This window comes from Thamnophis sirtalis, unplaced genomic scaffold, assembly GCF_051295495.1.
Source record: "Thamnophis sirtalis isolate CommonGarterSnake01/CBP01778 unplaced genomic scaffold, rThaSir2_p1.2 scaffold_5, whole genome shotgun sequence".
Taxonomy (NCBI): domain Eukaryota; kingdom Metazoa; phylum Chordata; class Lepidosauria; order Squamata; family Natricidae; genus Thamnophis; species Thamnophis sirtalis.
In genome coordinates, this window is record NW_028261385.1 from 78,718,551 (window position 1) to 78,735,877 (window position 17,327).

The following is a 17,327-nucleotide window of genomic DNA, read 5'->3' on the forward strand; positions in this document are numbered from 1 at the left end:
TAAATCTAAAGATAGCCAATAGTGATGGGAATTTCAGCAGAATGTCAAACTAACTTTTCCAACTCTGATTTGCCTGGTCATCTTGCCTCCCTGCTATAAAACAAAGGAGAATTAAAGACACCACAAGATGATGTAACTGTCTTTGATGTGTGGAATGACAGTCCAAGCACCATTCAAACCCAGGATACCTTTAATTTTTCAACAGCTGGAAAAGTGATACATGTTGTGTAACATGCAGAGACTTTTTGGTTCACCTTGCTCTTTTCTTATAAAGTCTTTGGGAAGATTTTTCATCAATTGGGTATTTTTTGTCCCAATTATTACTTCGTTTGCAAAACCACAGCAACTTTCCAGTGATATTTTAATATTGAATTCCCAATTTACCACTGCAAAGCAAATATATTATTGTTGGCTGTTTTGTGACAGCAGTGTGGCATCTCCTAACTGTCGTGTTCTCTCCAGGTATAGATATTTCCTGCTACCCAACGTCTTTTATCCACCTCAGACTCCCTTCTACTTTAGGATCGGTTGAAATATTCTGCACACTTGTCTTGCTTGGGCCTATTCCCCTCGCACATATGTGCTAGTCGTTCCCTACTCTAGGGGGTGGTGCTCATCTCCATTTCAAAGCCGAAGAGCCAGTGCTGTCTGAAGACATTTCCATGATCATGTGGCCAGCATGACTAAATGCCAAAGGCGCATGGAGCGCTGTTACCTTCCCACCAAAGGTGGTTCCTATTTTTTTCTACTTGCATTTTTACATCCTTTTGAACTGCCAGGTTGGCAGAAGTTGGGACAAGTAACGGGAGCTCACTCTGTTATGCAATGCTAGGGATTCAAACCACCGAATTTTCTGATCGACAAGCTCAGCGTCTTAGCCACTGAGCCACTGCATTCCTTTTTTCTGATCTATATATTCTTTCCTATTGACAATATCTGGGGAAGCAGCTATTTTTCAAGAAAAATTAGGAGCCCCTGATTTCTGCCTCAAAGCTTTCTACTTTTGAGGGTAGCCAGCATTTAAAGTTCCAGAGATAATGTGCCAAATAATGGATAAAATAGTATTCACTTGAAGGTAGATATATCTATTTATCACAGCCTCTTCTGACACCCACCAGATGTGTTGGCTGAATATTCTGGGAACTGAAATCCAAACCACCTGGAAAGTACCATCTGGGGAGGGCCTGATTGATCCCATTTGTGCTCCATTCTTCAAAGAATCCAGGACAGGGTTGCTGTAAGGGTTACTGATTGTATCTTCACAATCAACATGTGAAAAAGTAGGTTGGACTGAGAGAAATACATTGATTGGCCCAAGATCACTGAGAAAGCGTAATGAACTGAACAGGAATTGGAACTGAGAACTCCAAATCATTTCTGGTTTCATTTTCCTTTTTTTTATTATTATATTCCAGATCCACCATGTACATATTTCATTGTGTTACCACCTGGACTCTTATGATACAGCAAGCTTTTTTTTAAGCAATACCGCCCAAAAATTCCATAAATGGTTATATTTGCTATAATTTTGCTCAGCTAGAAGACACAAAGGCAACTTTTCTGTCCCACTGCTGAAATTTACCAGATGTCCTTACTGGTAAATGGTCTGTAATAATCTTAGGTGGAAATCTGAATAGCCATCCCATATTTTGGATTGCAAATGGGATGCACAAATGAGGCCACTCTGTGTAAACCCCCAACCTTATGCCGGAGAGAAATGTAATGGCAGGTTGGCATTTTGACAAGAGCAAGATTTGTCTTTATGCCATCCAAACAAGAGGATGCAAAAAAGAAAGTGAAATTTGTGATGGGACAGCTTTGGGTCTTCCCATTGTTGCAATCCAGAAAAAAATCTCATTGTTAAATCAGTTGCTGTACTAGGTTTAATGGACCTGCTTCTCATCTGTTACTAAGTGCCTCCAGAGCTAAGTGATGAAGAAGAACAAGGTAATTTAGTATGAAGATAAAAGTAGCCTTTATAGAAACTGCTGATGTTTGGAAAACCAAAAGGGCTGATAAGAGCAATTAATGATTGTGAAATCTGCTGTCCTTATTCTATGAGACTAATAAACATGTTTAAAAGGGGAGAAAGATTAAAATACTTATTGATCGACTAATAGGTAAAGGTAAGGTTTAAAAGGAAAGCATTGACTAATATATATTATATTAATTAAACCTTTCCCATCATTGTGAATGAACAAGAACAGATAGGTTGTATCTGTAGGTTCTTGAATTGATTCTAGATTGATTGCTCTTCAGAGATCTAATGCCAATACAATGCATGCATCACTTTTCAAAAAAAAAATTTTTTTTTCTACTCCTGAGCGAAAGTGAAAAGATGCACCTTGTCTTCTGGATGTACTTACTTGTATGAAGTTACAAAGTCTACAATTGATTTGAAGGTCTTTGGTCACCAGGGATGTGAGGACCAAAATAAATCAAATGTTTTGTGATCTGCTTTGAAGAACACCCTTTTCACTTTGATTCTGAACTGTAATACTAATTTTAAAGGTGGACATAACTTTTGTCGATTATTAATGGGCTCAGTAAATTAATTTACAATATTGGGCCAGGTAGGATATACCCATCAACAACAGAACAACATATACCATGCTGTGATGATAAAATGAGTAAAAGATTGTGAAGTCTCAAGCTCAATTCTTACTGACTGCATCTCTACCGCTTTCCCAACAATAATACAAAGAAGTTTGTTGTTACTTTCATTTGTGTTTTTTTAAAAGATTTGCCTTTTTAGTCAGAATCTCCCGTGATTCCTCTAGCCTATTACTAAACAGAGATGACTGGAATTTTCCAAAGTTGCCTAGCTACTGCTACTTGATAAAAGATATAAAACAATTGGGCTTTGTTTTAAAGCCTAATTGCCTTCAATCCATACATAGCTTAAGCAAGACTGGCATATCGAAAATGTATACAAAATGCAAATCGGTACAATGACTTTTTTTAAATTGATTTTCTGTTAAATACATTTCTTATTGCTTAATAAATATCGTGTTATCTGGATATTTAATTTGCTTAACAATACAAATTTACATTCTTAATCTCCATCCCTTTCCCTCAATCATTGGTAAAATAGATTCCATGTTTGATAATATTCTATATATTAAACAGAAAGATGGTACAATGACTTTTGCAGTGTGGCTTTTTTAATGCTTTAGAGCAGGGTTTGTCAACCTCAACCACTTTAAGATGTGTGAAAGTCAGTGGTGGGTTCCTACTGGTTCCAACCAGTTTGATGGCCTCGGTCACTGGAACCGGCAAAAACCCAGGCCTACCATGCCCCCAAACTGGTTCTCCTATTGCAGCACTGTCTTGATTTTCAGTTCTGTGCATGCGCGGAACAATTTTTATTGCACAAATGTCATTTTTTTAATTTTTTAACATTTTGCACATGCACAGATCTATTTATGTGCAAATGTGCATGTGTGCACAAAGCAAGGGTGCACACAGGCAAAATTTGCGCGCACACCAAACTGGCAGTAATGCCGACAGCAACCCACCCCTGGTGAAAGTCTATGGAGATTCTGAGTCATCCAGGTCATGGTTGTCCCAAAAGTGCTTTTTCAGGAGGCAACTGGACTTTTTTTTTCTTTTCTTTGAAGACATTTTGCTTCTCATCCAGATGATATATGGACTTTCCAGAATTCCAACTTGCTCAAAAAATGCAAAAAATCGGCCCTTTGGGCAAACCTCATAGGGCCGGTTTAAGTCCTCTGGAGCCTTCAGGCACCTTCCGGAGGCTTTCCTGAAGGCTCCGGAGGACGAAAAATGACCCAATGGACAAACCGGAAGTCACTTCTGGTTTGCTCGTAGGGCTGTTTTTAGTCCTCTGGAGCCTTTAGGGAAGTTCCTGAAGCCTCCGGAGGGCCTCGGAGTGGGGGGCAGGCTGTTTTCTCCCGCCCCAGGCTCCTATAAAGTCTCTGGAGCCTGGGGAGGGCGAAAAAAGCATGCAAAAGATGGGAGGTTGTGCCTGTCATGCATGCATGCGCGCTGGGGGGTGTCACACATTGCATTATGGGTGCGGCACACCCACGCACAACCCCCCCTGCATTCCCCCCGCTTATGGCATGCGAGCCAAAAAAGGTTTGCCATCGCTGTCCTATTGTATCTGATAACACATCCAGTATTTTTTAGATCTTGTATACAGATGAGGAGGAAAATAATTTCTGTCTGCAAGTTTGTAATCTCATAGGCTTGTTACATTTAAAAAGAGATGAAGCTGGAAAATTAACTTAACACCCCAAAGATATTTTTTATAACTAGTCATTAATGTTTAACTGCCACATAGAACAGATACTGATGGAGGCAGTTGGAGAAGAGGAATAGCGAAAGGACAATTGACTCCAGACAAGTTAATGGGGTATGCTGTGTAATCTCCCTCCTTTTTTTCCTCTCTTCCTCAAAGCAGAAGTGAGGAAACAATACACTTTGCTAAGGAACAAGGATCCACAAGTGTTGTATTATATTGGGGAAATGAAATCTAAACTGCAGATCATGCTTCAAAATTTATGTAGAAACATATTTTTCTCTACCTGGATAGCTGTTCTCCAACTCACGAAAGAATGATGAAGTCCATCAGAAGTGATATTAGGACAGAGCATGCTACCTTTTGAACACCATCTCACAAAGTCTCCTCTAGAAAAGAAAAAACTTGGTTTGGATCACTAAAGCTCAGACTTTTGGTTCAAAGAATACCAAGATTTATTTTAAAATACTATAGAACAGGGACGGCTAACCTTTTCCAGGCCAAGTGCCCAAAGCGTGTGTGTGTGCCCAAACCCCAAAAATGCAATGCGTCCCCACACACATGTGGCCCATCCCCATGCATGCATGTACCCTTGCATGTTTCCCCTGCACAACACACATGTGCCACCCCAACACATGCACACACATGCGTCCACACCTGTCTCCCTGCTCCCCCTGCATATGCATGCATGAGCCCCCTGCATGCCCCATCTTTCGCGCATGCACAGCAGAGACCTAAAGGCCAGCTGGCCGGTGGGAGGTGTGCACGCATGCGCATTGGAGCTGAACTGGGGTGACGGCTCACATGCCATCAGAGAGAACTCTGCATGCCACCTCTGGCACACCTACTATAGGTTCACCATCATGGCTATAAAAGCTATAGACAATAGGGATAATTTCAAGGGTTCCTAGATCTGGAAGAAGCCTTCATGCTTCATTTTCTGCTTCACCCTAAATTCTGTTGTGCACAAGGAAATACAGACGAAAAACCGTGACGCAACAGGCAGCAGCATAGAAATAGGACTGGGCACACCTAGTCGAGAATCTGATCAAGTAGAGTTTTAAAATAGTCAGTTTCAAAAGTCCGTTCCAAATTGGAGAAAAAAAACACCAGCAGGATCATACCTGTATTGGGAACATCTCATAAGTTGCAAAAGTCAACAAATGTAATGTTTCTCTGTCAGTAGATATACCATGAAAGGGAATGCTATGGAACAGTATTTCTCAACCATGGCAACTTTAAAACATATGGACTTCAGCTCCCATAATTCTTCAGGCAGCATTTTAGAGAAGCTATAGGAAATTAGAGATCAATTCAAGGATTTCTAGATCTGGAAGAAGTCTTCATACTTCATTCTCTGCTTCATCCTAAAGTCTGATACAGACACCCTTAAGTTCAGAAATGTGGGAATTCAGAATTCACTTCGGTTGTTGTTGTTTTGACGAATACTAGTGGAAAGATGGAGAAGGAGACAGGGACATTCTACCAAATATTAAAAAGGGGCTTGTTCACAAAATGTGGTTAGGGCCTTTGTTGATGAAATCATGATATGATTCTGATGGAAAGTACATGGTCATATACTATGTTAATGCATATGTGTGTGTTGTTGTATATGGGGGCAGGGTAGCTCAAAGAACTATTAAGTGGCTTGAGATGGAATAGAAATTGGGGTTGCCAATTCAACCTGCTAAATCTCTCCTTCTTTATCTCTCTCTCTCACCAACAGTTGAATGGACCTCTTCAAAGGCATCCCTCAGGACCTTGTTGAAGCTGCTGAGGTTGGGCTTCTGGCAACTTCAGTCTCTGCTCGGTTTCCCACACCCTGTTATGACCCAGCCTTCACAAGCCCCACTCAACAGCCTACTCATGAGGAGAAACCACTTTTTATTTAGAATACACTGACAAAGCTCCAGGTCACACATTCATAGGTGATTCACTCAGCAGAGTCTGAGTTTTCCTCAGGGAGCCTCAATTAGTATTTCAATCCCAACACAAAGAGTCCTGACCAACCTGGTTAGTGGCAAGGAAATGCTGGCAAGGAATCTGCTGGAGGTAACTCTTCTGGAGCATGAATGGATGTCTCCGACAACCACGCCTCCCACACCCCTTCTCCTCATATCTCAGCCAGGGAGGGGGCTTGTTAATGTCTCCTTCTTTTCCTGGATAGCTGGCTCTCAGCCCAGCGTTACTGTCCTCTCCACACTTATCTGTGCATACGTGCATCTGGGACAGGGCCCAGCTGTTTCTCCCCCTAGCTCAGCTCAGGCCCCCAAAACAGCTGTCTTTCCAACTGAGCATGAGTACATGGGCCCTGTTCTGCATCTGAGTCTGAATCCTCCTGCTCCTCAGAGCTTTCCGCCGGCTCTGATGGTAACCCAGGCATCCCCTCCATATCCTCTGACTCGACTGCCATCTTTGCTGGCAGTCAATGAACCACAACACACCCAATGCAGAAGCTGCTGTTGCCGATTTTGCTGCCACTGATGCATTTGACTTCCCTGGTCCTTGCTTCCAGAGCTAAGCAACTTGGCCTCGGTCCTCAATTCCCATAGTAACTTACTATGGGACTCAGTCAGGAAGACAGGCAGAAGAGCGTGTATGTGTGTATGCACAAAATCGGATCCGCAAACTTCAATACAACCTGGAAATTATAGGTGATTTAGGCACATAATCATTATGGGCACATAGTCATTACAGTATTGTACCTGAAGGCAAGCTTGGATAGTCCCTCAGAACTAAACAAGGAGCTTGTGAGAGATCTCCGGAGCTCCTCGGAGCACTCTGGATTGGGGCCATGGTACTTCTACTACTGCTAAAGCATTTATACTTGGGGAAAAGCAGTGGGATTCATCCAGCATCTCTTTGCACTAGGAAAAAAACTCCAGATATTAGTAGGGTTCAAATTGATGGATCTAAACTTTAGATTCTGAAGGGTTAAACTACTTTCTTCTACTCTCTTACACTTCACACAAGTTCAGTCTCTATTTGCTTTTTGAATTAAAATGTGCAGTACTTTCTCTGTGTATATAATATGTGGAGCTGAATTCTTTTTAGCAACAGTGTAATGGTATGGTGTGGTGTGGTATAGTGATAATAATAGTAATAGTAATAGTATAGTATAGTATAGTATAGCATAGTATAGTATAGTATATTTATTAAATATGATATGATATCTTTCATAGAAGACATTGTTCTCTTTCCAACTAATCAACCCCACCTCCCGCCTGCAAATTTTCCTTGACAGATTTTCCAATTTCAACATATCAAATTGATCTTTTCTCACCTTTTCATTCAAAAAAACCTTACAGGATCATTCATAATGCTCTTTAATAATGGGTTTGAATTTCTTTGCTAATGACTTGAAAAGCCAGCGCTGAAAAGATTGTCTGTCCTCTGATACTCATAATTAGTTTTTTAAAAAATCTGACTCACCCAAGAATGTAGTAGGAAAATGCTTCTCCTTGACATGACATTACCACATAAGAGCAACTTATTTTCACCACTTGTTGCAGTTTCTCGGAACTGTCTCATGTTGATAAACAAGTCTGTCTTTACTCATTAAGAAACCACAGCAAGCCTATCAGAGTTATTAATATTTTAAAAAAATAATCCAAGGAGTCATTTATGACATGGGTGAGTGAGTTTCATCAGGGTACTTCATAAATAGTAAGATGCTACTTCCTTATCTTTGCAAACCTGTATTTGAATGGAGAGCAGCCTATTTTTAAAAAATGCTTTCTCCTATTTTTCCTTCCTTCCTTCCTTCCTTCCTTCCTTCCTTCCTTCCTTCCTTCCTTCCTTCCTTCCTTCCTCCTTCCCTCCCTCCCTCCCTCCCTCCCTCCCAAAGCTTGATATATTTCAATAATTGCCAAAAGAATCTAGCAATGGCAATGATGGTCAGGAAAACGCTAGCCACCAGCAATATAACAAATGGCTACCCATCAAATAGCCAACCTGTATCTTGTGAAAGTAAGACATGAAAAATAGAACAGATGTAAAAAATATGCTCCCAGATGTTTTGGTCTATAACTTCTAAATTGGTTTTTGTCCATGATGGATGGGAATTGAAGTCTAAAATACCTCGAGATCCCCAATCCCTAAAGTATTACTGTATATTAGAACTATTAGGAATAATTCGGTGATGGATCTCTTGGTATCTGCCAGACATCATGTTCTGTTTGATTTTATTCTATTAATATTTTTAGATTCTTTTAATTAAAAAGAATGAGAAGCTAGCACGTCTTAAAGCAAAACTGCCGTTTCAAGCATCATATTTATTTGCAAAAATACCTCTGGGTCTCATACTGAGCCCAAAGGCATTTGGATGGTTAACTAACCTAAAAAACAGGCAAAAATAAGTTGAGCATCTTCGGCATCTACAGAAAGCAGGAGGAGGGGAAACTACTTTTCTTCTAGTAAACAGTTGGTTTGTGGGTGGTTTTGTAACTTTTTCTCCATGACAACCATTTAATTTAGAGCAGCTTGTCTCAACTGTAGCAACTTGAAGATGCTGGCTGGGGAATTCTGGGTTGAAGTCTACACACCTTCAAGTTGCCAAGGTTGAGAAAAATGCATCAGAGAAATCCATGACATGTTTCAAAATTCAAACAATATCTATTGGTTCAAAAAGATTAGAGACCCCTGGAATAGAGAAATGTGAGCTCAGACCTCAGTTTGGACTTTTAATTACTTATCAGTTGGATGCATTGCAGTGGTGGGATTCAAATAATTTAACAACCAGTTCTCTGCCCTAATGATTTCTTCCAACAGTTCACCAAACTACTCAGAAACTTAACAACCAGTTCTCCCGAAGTGGTGCGAACTAGCTGAATCCTACCACTGACGCATTGTAATGATTTTATGTTTGAAAACAAATATCAAAACAGAGCTAAGGTTCACTGTGACCCCAACAGTGGTGGGATGCAACCGGTTTAATAACCGGTTCAGTGAGCGCGCGCTTTGTGCAGGCAGCATTCAAACCCCACCCATTTTAAGCTTTAAAACTTACCTTCCATATGCAGCGCTGGTGAGTAAAACAGCTGACGCGCGGCAATCCGCTGTGCCGCACAAATCAGCTAAGCTAAAAAATGGAAATATAGGACAGGAAAGGGCAGGGGTGGGTGGGCGGAGCCAACTGCTTACCGGCACTACCGGTTTGCTAGAACCTGTGCAAACCGGTAGAATATCACTACAGGACCCCAGGCTACTCAACTTATTCATAGTAACCTACAAAATTATGGGTTAGACTGTGTTAAGAAATCATGGTTGCCACATTAAGCTTGCCAAAGGAAGAACAGGTTAACGATGACATGAAGCATAAATAAAATGAATAAAATGAAATCTTCAAGAGTTAAGAATAATTACTCCCGAAGACATATCCTTATTTAGCTGGTTCACATCTCATGCTAAACAATGAAGTAGTTTGTTTGACTTTAGCTTAGCATATCATCATGGTTAATAACTTAATGTTGTGTGAACTCAGCCATTGTATCTTATTCAACAAATCATGGTTAAAAATCCATTAGCTTGGTACAATGTGTCAGCCCTTCCTTTCTCTGTGTCACACTTTCAATAAATCAACCTTCATTTGATCAATTGCTCACCCTTATAAGGAATTTTTGCTCACTCTTGAAAAGCACAAAGGAGAAAGTGCCCATAACCCATAACCTTATTGTGATGACTTTAACTCAGCATACAGCAGCAGCAGCAACAACAACAAAAACAATGATTCCCTCCCTTAATTCATTGGAGCATGAAATCCGTTCTATGTGACAGAATCTTGATCTAGCAGAATGTGTAGATTAGAAGCTTTTCACTTCATCCTTTGCTACTCACCATAGGAGGATTGGTGGAATATGGTGGTGGATAGTAAGACTTGATGGAAAAGTGAGGTGAAATTTTCTCAAGAAAGAAATTATGGTGTTTGCAAAAAATATTGAGCAATCAATATATAAAGAGTCTTATTAACTGCTTTATCCCATGGTTCTTGGAGAAGAGGGAAAATTCTGTCTCTTAAGACCCATCCTGTAATAGAGGTACCCCTTGATTTATGACCATAATTAAGCCCAAAATTTCTGTTGCTAAGCAAGATGAAGAGCGAGAGGAAGAATTCTGGGAGTTGAAGTCCACAAGTCTTAAAGCTGTCAAGTTTGAACACCCCTGGGGTTTTCTCTCTAAAGGGTGCAAGGGTCTCGTAACTTGATAGCTTTAAGACTTGCGTGCTTCAAATGCCAGAGTTTCTGAGCCAACATTTTGGTTGCTAAGCAAGAGCATTTCACCACATTTTACAAGTTGGCCACACCCACCCAGTCACATGGCTGGCAAGCCACTCCCACATGGTCACATGGCCAGCAAGCCACTCCCACAAAGCGGGCCACACCTACAGAAGAGATTCTAAAAAAAATTTGAAACCCACCACTGGCCACGTGCCAAGTGTCTGAATTTTGATGACCATGGGGATACTGTGTGAAAAACAGCCATAAGTCACTTTTTCACTGTCATTGTAACTTAAATGGTCGCTAAACAAATTGCTGTAAGTCAAAGATTACTTATAATCTGTTCTCAGATAAATTAAATCCAGTGTATTGAATCAGCTAGAAATGAATTGCTCTGAATGACTTTGAATGGCATGGATTTAATTTTTGGCGATGAAAGAATGAAGCAGAATTCCATTTTTAGTTGAAAGAAAGAATAAAATTGCAGTTCAGATATAGAAGCTGAGTTGCCAATCATGAGTATTTGGTTCAGTATTTGAGATACTAAAGAATTAATTATACCTTTTCATTCAAGGCAGTGTACTAATCAAAGTAGAATCCCAAAATTTTAACAATGTTTTGAATTTCTCCACACCTTCTTGTTTTACTGGATCATTGACTTTAATGAACCACAAGAAAAAGGGTGGGCTTGGGAAGGAAAAACCGTAAGATGCACTGAGAAAAGGAAGGCTAAGATGGATAAAATAAAATAAAACAATGTGGTTTTCTCCTAGATTTCAGGCCTAAAAAGGTTCTGACAGGTGTCCATTGTAAAAATCACTTTTCCTTTTAAGGATTTTCCCAAGGGTAATCCACATTTAATCAGGATAAATACCCCTTTATTATGTAAAAGTGTTCATTCTCAACTATTATTCATAGAATTTCAGCTCCTGAAATCAAGGGTGCTTACTTCTTGGTAGATGCTTCCATGAAATTGTGTCCTAGTTTGCACTGCACACTAAAGTTGGCTAAAGTCTGATACAGCACGTTGTGGGAACCAGGCTACATGTCTTACATTTAAAACGTAACTCAGTTTATTTTAGGGGTCACTCATGTTCCACATATATATCTTGTATGAAATGGCCTGAAAATCACAATCCAAAGAAGGCAGATGGGCCCAATCAGGAAACTAAATGTAACGTGTTGAATATGTATGTATGAGGGTCTTTTCAAATAGCAGTTGATTTATAAGGGAAAAGGTATTTAAATGTGCTTTTTAAAATATTCCTTTATAAGTTATGAATGGAGCCAACTGAGCAATGTCAGCTGAAATTGTAGTCCCTGAATGCTGTTTCTCTCCCCAACAGCTTTTCCTTGTAACACAACACTCCTCTCTTCTGAACACACTCCAAACTGATCAGGGGGAAGAAACTCAGCGGATGGATTCTCTCTGGGGAAGTTGGCTTTTTGATTTAAATATGTTCTTCTAATCTCACACTTGTACTTTAACTGGCATCTCAGGGGGGAAAAAAGAGGCTTTTTCTTAGTTGTTTACAGCAGTGCTTTTAAAACTGGCAACTTTAAGAAGTATGGACTTCAATTCCCAGAATTCCCCAGCCAGCCATGCCTGGCTGGGGAATTCTGGGAGTTGAAGTCCACACATCTTAAAAGTTGCCACATTTGGAAAAACACTGGTTTATAGCTTGTCAGAGAAAGAATTTGCTTTTTCTCCATTAAATGGTGGTCTGTCAGTGGGTTGTTACACCCCCCCAGCCAATTACTTAGGGACTTCATGTTAAAGGCACTACATGAGTGACCATGGCAGAAACCACAGAAGGATAAAATCAGTTTGAAATATGGCATCTGTGAGGCCATTTCCTACAATTTTGTAAAAGAAAACAAAAACCAGTTTGCTTACCTTGTGGTAGCCGAAATTCTCTGCAAGGGATACATTCTGCAATGTTGGGGAACATGTAATCCTTTCCCTAGGAGACGTACAACTCCTTTAATGACAGATTCATGGGCACCGAGGGAATATTTTGCCCATTTTCTGCTCTGCTGCAATGGGAAGCCGCCTTGTGTATTTTGAGGCCAAAAATATACCATTCCTGTACATTTACGTGAGTGTTTCGTGGCAGGAATTCTATTTTGTATGTCCTGTGGCAGCTCCCTGAGGTTGGCTAGGAGGTGAAACGTAAAAATGTAATACTCATAATTTCTTGGTTTGTGTAAAAGGATTCTCTTTTTTTTCCCCCTCACAGAAAAAAGGCACTTCTTTGATCCTACTTTTTTTAAATGTTTACGTCTGGTTTATGGTAACCACAGCCAACTACTTGGAATACCTGTGAGCCTTGTGGGAGTGAGATGATTTTAGATTGGGCAGAGGAAAGAAAAATATGTGCAATTAGACAACCTCATAAGACTAGACTAGTCAACCTTTCCCAATCTAACGTCTTCCCCATAATCTGGGACTACAGGATTACTCTCAAGCTCAAAATAGGAGGAACAGATTGTGATGGATACATTCACTGCCTGGAGTTGTTTGTAAAAATAATAAAGGCAGGATATAAATAAAGAAATGGGACGCAGTGGCTCAGTGGCTAAGATGCTGAGTTTTTTAATCAGAGGGGCGGCAGTTCGGCAGTTCGAATCCTTACCGCCGCGTAACGGAGTGTGCTCCCGCTACTTGTCCCAGTTTCTGCCAACCTAGCAGTTCTAAAGCATATAAATGCAAGTAGAAAAATAGGGACCACCTTTGGTGGGAAGGTAACAGCGTTCCGTGCGACTTCGGCGTTTAGTCCACATAACCATGGAGACGTCTTTGGAGAGTGCTGGCTCTTTGTCTTTGAAACGGAGATGAGCACTGCCCCCTAGAGTCGGGAATGACTAGCACATATGTGCGAGGAGAACCTTTACCTATAAATAAAGAAATAAATGCTGGCTGTGAATTTTGGCCGTGATGATCTTCAACACATTTGGAAAGCCCGATGGTAGGTAAAGCTACACGAACTTTAGAAGCATTAATAAAAATGTTGTAGTAATATATGTCTCCATATGTTTCTTAAACTCTGAGTAAGAGGCTGAGATGCACAAACCAAGTTATTCCACTACAAATTGTGGAGTGAATCAATCATTGAAAGACTTCAGATATAGAACAAAGATAATATTAACATGAATTGGCCAGGTTCAGGCATCACGTGAAGTGAGAGATTGACACCCCACGGCCCAGTTTAATGGCGTACAGAGCGCACTACCAGAAAATGCAGGAAAACCACAGATTGTCAGCAGTGTATTTTTCTCACTCTTCCCTTTCCTGAAAGAGTTGTGCCAAGTTCCACAAAGTTTTAACCTGACCAAATCTGGCAGAAGTATTAAATAAGTTAAACATATACACAGTGGTGGGATTCAAATTATTTAACAACCAGTTCTCTGCCCTAATGATTTCTTCCAACAACCAGTTCACCAAACTGCTCAGAAAGTTAACAACCAATTCTCCCGAAGTGGTGCAAACTGGCTGAATCCCACCACTGCATATACAACTCTAAACTCCAGTCACTAGAAATTCCCCTTATGGCCTTGCAAAGCTAAAATTATAACTAAAAAATGTAGCAGTGGTCCCCTGACCTCCTTCCCTAATTGTTTAGTTTTTGCTAAGGCATAACATCACCAGTTGTATAATCCCTGCTAAGGTGATGTGTGTTGTATAATCCCCGCTAAGGTGATGTGTGTTGTATAATCCCCGCTAAGGTGATGTGTGTGCACCATGGGAATTGGCTTAGAGCAGGAAAGGCAGCTTCAGACCTGCAACCTGCAGAATGTAGTCCTCACTTTTGTGCACCGTAGTTTCCCTAAATGTGCCATTGTACCAGGAGGATAAAACTATTGTTATCTGGGACATGATTTTTGTGTGTGTGATTTCTAATCCTCAAGAAGTGAATTGAATGAATGGATTCAACCATACAGAAGCTTAATACACCTATATTGAATAATAAAACAAAATGAACAAAGGGCTGAAAATAGCCAGGCTGATCTCCAGTGATGGAGGGAGGGAGGGAGGGAGGGAGGGAGGAAGGAAGGAAGGAAGGAAGGCTCATTGTGAATTTTAAGGCTACTTGTTCTACCTGATTTTAGTTAGATCTTTATATTTAATTTTGGTTGCATATTTTCATAGTGCTTATTTTTATTCCTTTGTATTTTAGCTATTAGGCTAATGTCATAAGCATAGCACAGGTTACTGATATTTCTTCCTCCACTTTTAAAACCACACTCTTCTTCTTCCAATTCAGCTTTGGTTAATATATATTCAGCATGCAGATTAAAGAAATAAAAGGAGAAGCTGGCCTCACTCCTTTGCTGGACAGGATCCAGTCTGTTTCACCGTGTTCTGTCTGTATTTGTGGCTTCCTGACCTGTATGTAGATTTCTCACGAGGACGATGAAATGTTCTGAGATTCCCATTTTTCTAAAGTGCATTCCATAGCTTCATATGAGCAACACAATTTTGTATAACCAAAGAAGCACATGCTGACTTCTTTGGGGTATTTCTTTTTTTTGCTTTCTCAACAATCCAGCATGCATCAGGCATGACATCTGTACAGGTAGTCATCGAATTACAGGAGTTCACTTAGTGACGATTTGAATTTACGACATCACTTGAAAAAAGCAATGTATGACCATTTTTCAGACTTACAACTCAGATGTGGTATTCAGCAAGTTCTGATCAGTTCTGGAGAACCAGTAGCGGGAATTTTGAGTAGTTCAGAGAACTGGTAAAGACCACCTCTGACTGGCCCACCCCCATCTATTCTCTGCCTCCCGAGTCCCAGCTGATCGGGAGGGAATGGGGATTTTGCAGTAAACTTTCCCCTGCCACACACAGCAAGCCATACCCAACAAGCCACACCCACAGAACCGCTAGTAAAATTTTTTGAATCTCAACACTGTTACAACAGCTGCAGCATCCCCATGGTCATGTGACCAAGTGGCAAGTGGTTCATATTTATGACAATTGATAACCAAAGTCAATGGGGGAGCCAGATTCACTTAACCAAGTGCAGTGATTCGCTTAACAACTGTGGCAAGATTGGTCATAAAACGGAGCAAAAATAACTTAACAACTGTCTCAATTAGCAACAGAAATTTTGGACTCAATTATGGTCGTAAGTCAAGCATTACCTGTATACGTAAACCTACATAAGCCTAATGGGGTGTCAAACTCGTGGCCTCAAGTGACATATCACAACATTTTTCCCCTGTGCAGAACTGGGGTGGACGTGGCCTGCATGTGACGCATCTGGCCCGTGGGCCACCAATTTGACACTCCTGGCCTAGGAAGAAGAAGAACTGAGTGTTAAGGGTCCCAAAGGTGCTTTTTCAAGAGGTAACTGGACTTTCTTCAAAGAAAAACCAGAAGGTCCAGTTGCCTCTTGAAAAAGCACCTTTAAGCCTATTCAGTATAATGCAGGTAAGGCTGGAGGCATTTCATTGATAAATTAAAAATAGGGAATAAAAATTGAATGTGAAGGGCTTATATATAACACAAAAGAAGTAGGGGAAAATATGGAGCATGGCCAGGGGTAAAATCAACTCACCTTTGCTACTGTTTCGCTCGCACGCAACACCTCCATGCATGTGCAGGACTTCCCATGCATGCGCAGAGCGTCAAAAACGGGACGTGATGACATCCGAGTAGATAGGCAGAGCTTGTTGCCAAGTGCGCCTGCAAAGATAAGTAGAACAGAGAGTGGGGGGGGGGGTGGATCCACTGTGCCACACGATTTAGATTAGTTAGAAAGCAGGAAACCCAACAATTTTAGCTAATGTAAATCGTGCGTCACAGCTGATCGTTGGAGATACCAGTTTGCCTGAACCGGTAGTATTTTTTACTACCGCTTCAGGCAAACTGGTCCGAGCCAGTAGTATTTCACCCTTGAGCATGGCTTCTGGAATTCCTTCAGACTCTTTCATCAGCAGGGACCATTCTATCCTTCCTTCTGTGGAATGAAGTAACATGTTACATAAGCAATTTGTCTTCTGCTTCCTATTGTAGACTAGGAAGCAGAAGGCAAGTTCCTTATGCGGGGCGCTAGGTCATGTGACCAGGCAAAGGGGAGGAAGCTTAGAATTGTGCAAGAGGCAGCATTTCAAGCCATTGTCCATCTGTCCCTCCCAAGAGATGCACTGGGAAACTTTTTCTGGATATATATATTTTCCTCTGCAGCCCCTTGTTTGGAACTGGCCCATTTTCAAACTCAGATTTTCATTGGTCAGCTTGTCCCAAGTCTATTCCTTATCAAAGTTATCCCTATTCCATTTGGAGAGCTATATTCAGATAAAGTCCCAAGCCCCCTTAAATAATTTCTTTCCAACATTAGAAAGAATAAAATGTGATACTCCTGAAAAATTAAAGCGTCTGAGTATTTCATTTTATTTCTTACAATAGTTGCTCCACCTTCTGTCCTTTACTGCCATGGTCTTCATCCCCTAATCTTCCATGATGTCGTTCAACAGAAATTACTTAGAGTTTGGGGATTTCTAATGACAAACTCACAAAGTTCTATTGAGTATTAAATTTTCACAAAATCATTAGTGCTATTTCTGGCCACACTGAGAGGCTGAAAAACGGCTTCTGGATGTTATGGGAGGGCAGTACTAATGCCGCTGTCAGCCTAAGAGTGCGCCTAATGTGTCCTCCGACAGTTTCCCAGAAAGGCTGAGGCTACAATGGTCTTCCACCTCTATTCTGACTATAGCAATAATACATTTGGATAGGGCTAGCTTATTTTCACATCATTCCCCCTTTTTCCATTTCCCTTCATTTTATTATCACCATGGAAAGACTTTCTTGCAAATTGGGTGGTGGTTTTTTT

General features: G+C 40.7%; 1 protein-coding gene across 2 annotated transcripts in view; it reads left to right on the forward strand.

The window, feature by feature from the left end:
* The window catches only part of CCDC171 (coiled-coil domain containing 171), a 274,987-nt gene that overhangs the window by 198,131 nt on the left and 59,529 nt on the right, over nt 1-17,327 (forward strand). Inside the window, exon 26 of one of the 2 annotated variants that reach the window (XM_087716103.1) lies at nt 5,991-6,600. The exons of the other annotated variant lie outside the window; for it this stretch is intronic. Within the exon in view, the coding sequence (XP_087572229.1) occupies nt 5,991-6,032 (42 nt within the window). The 3' untranslated portion in view covers nt 6,033-6,600. Of the gene's footprint in view, nt 1-5,990; nt 6,601-17,327 lie in introns of those variants that run through there. 2 annotated transcript variants of the gene reach the window in all.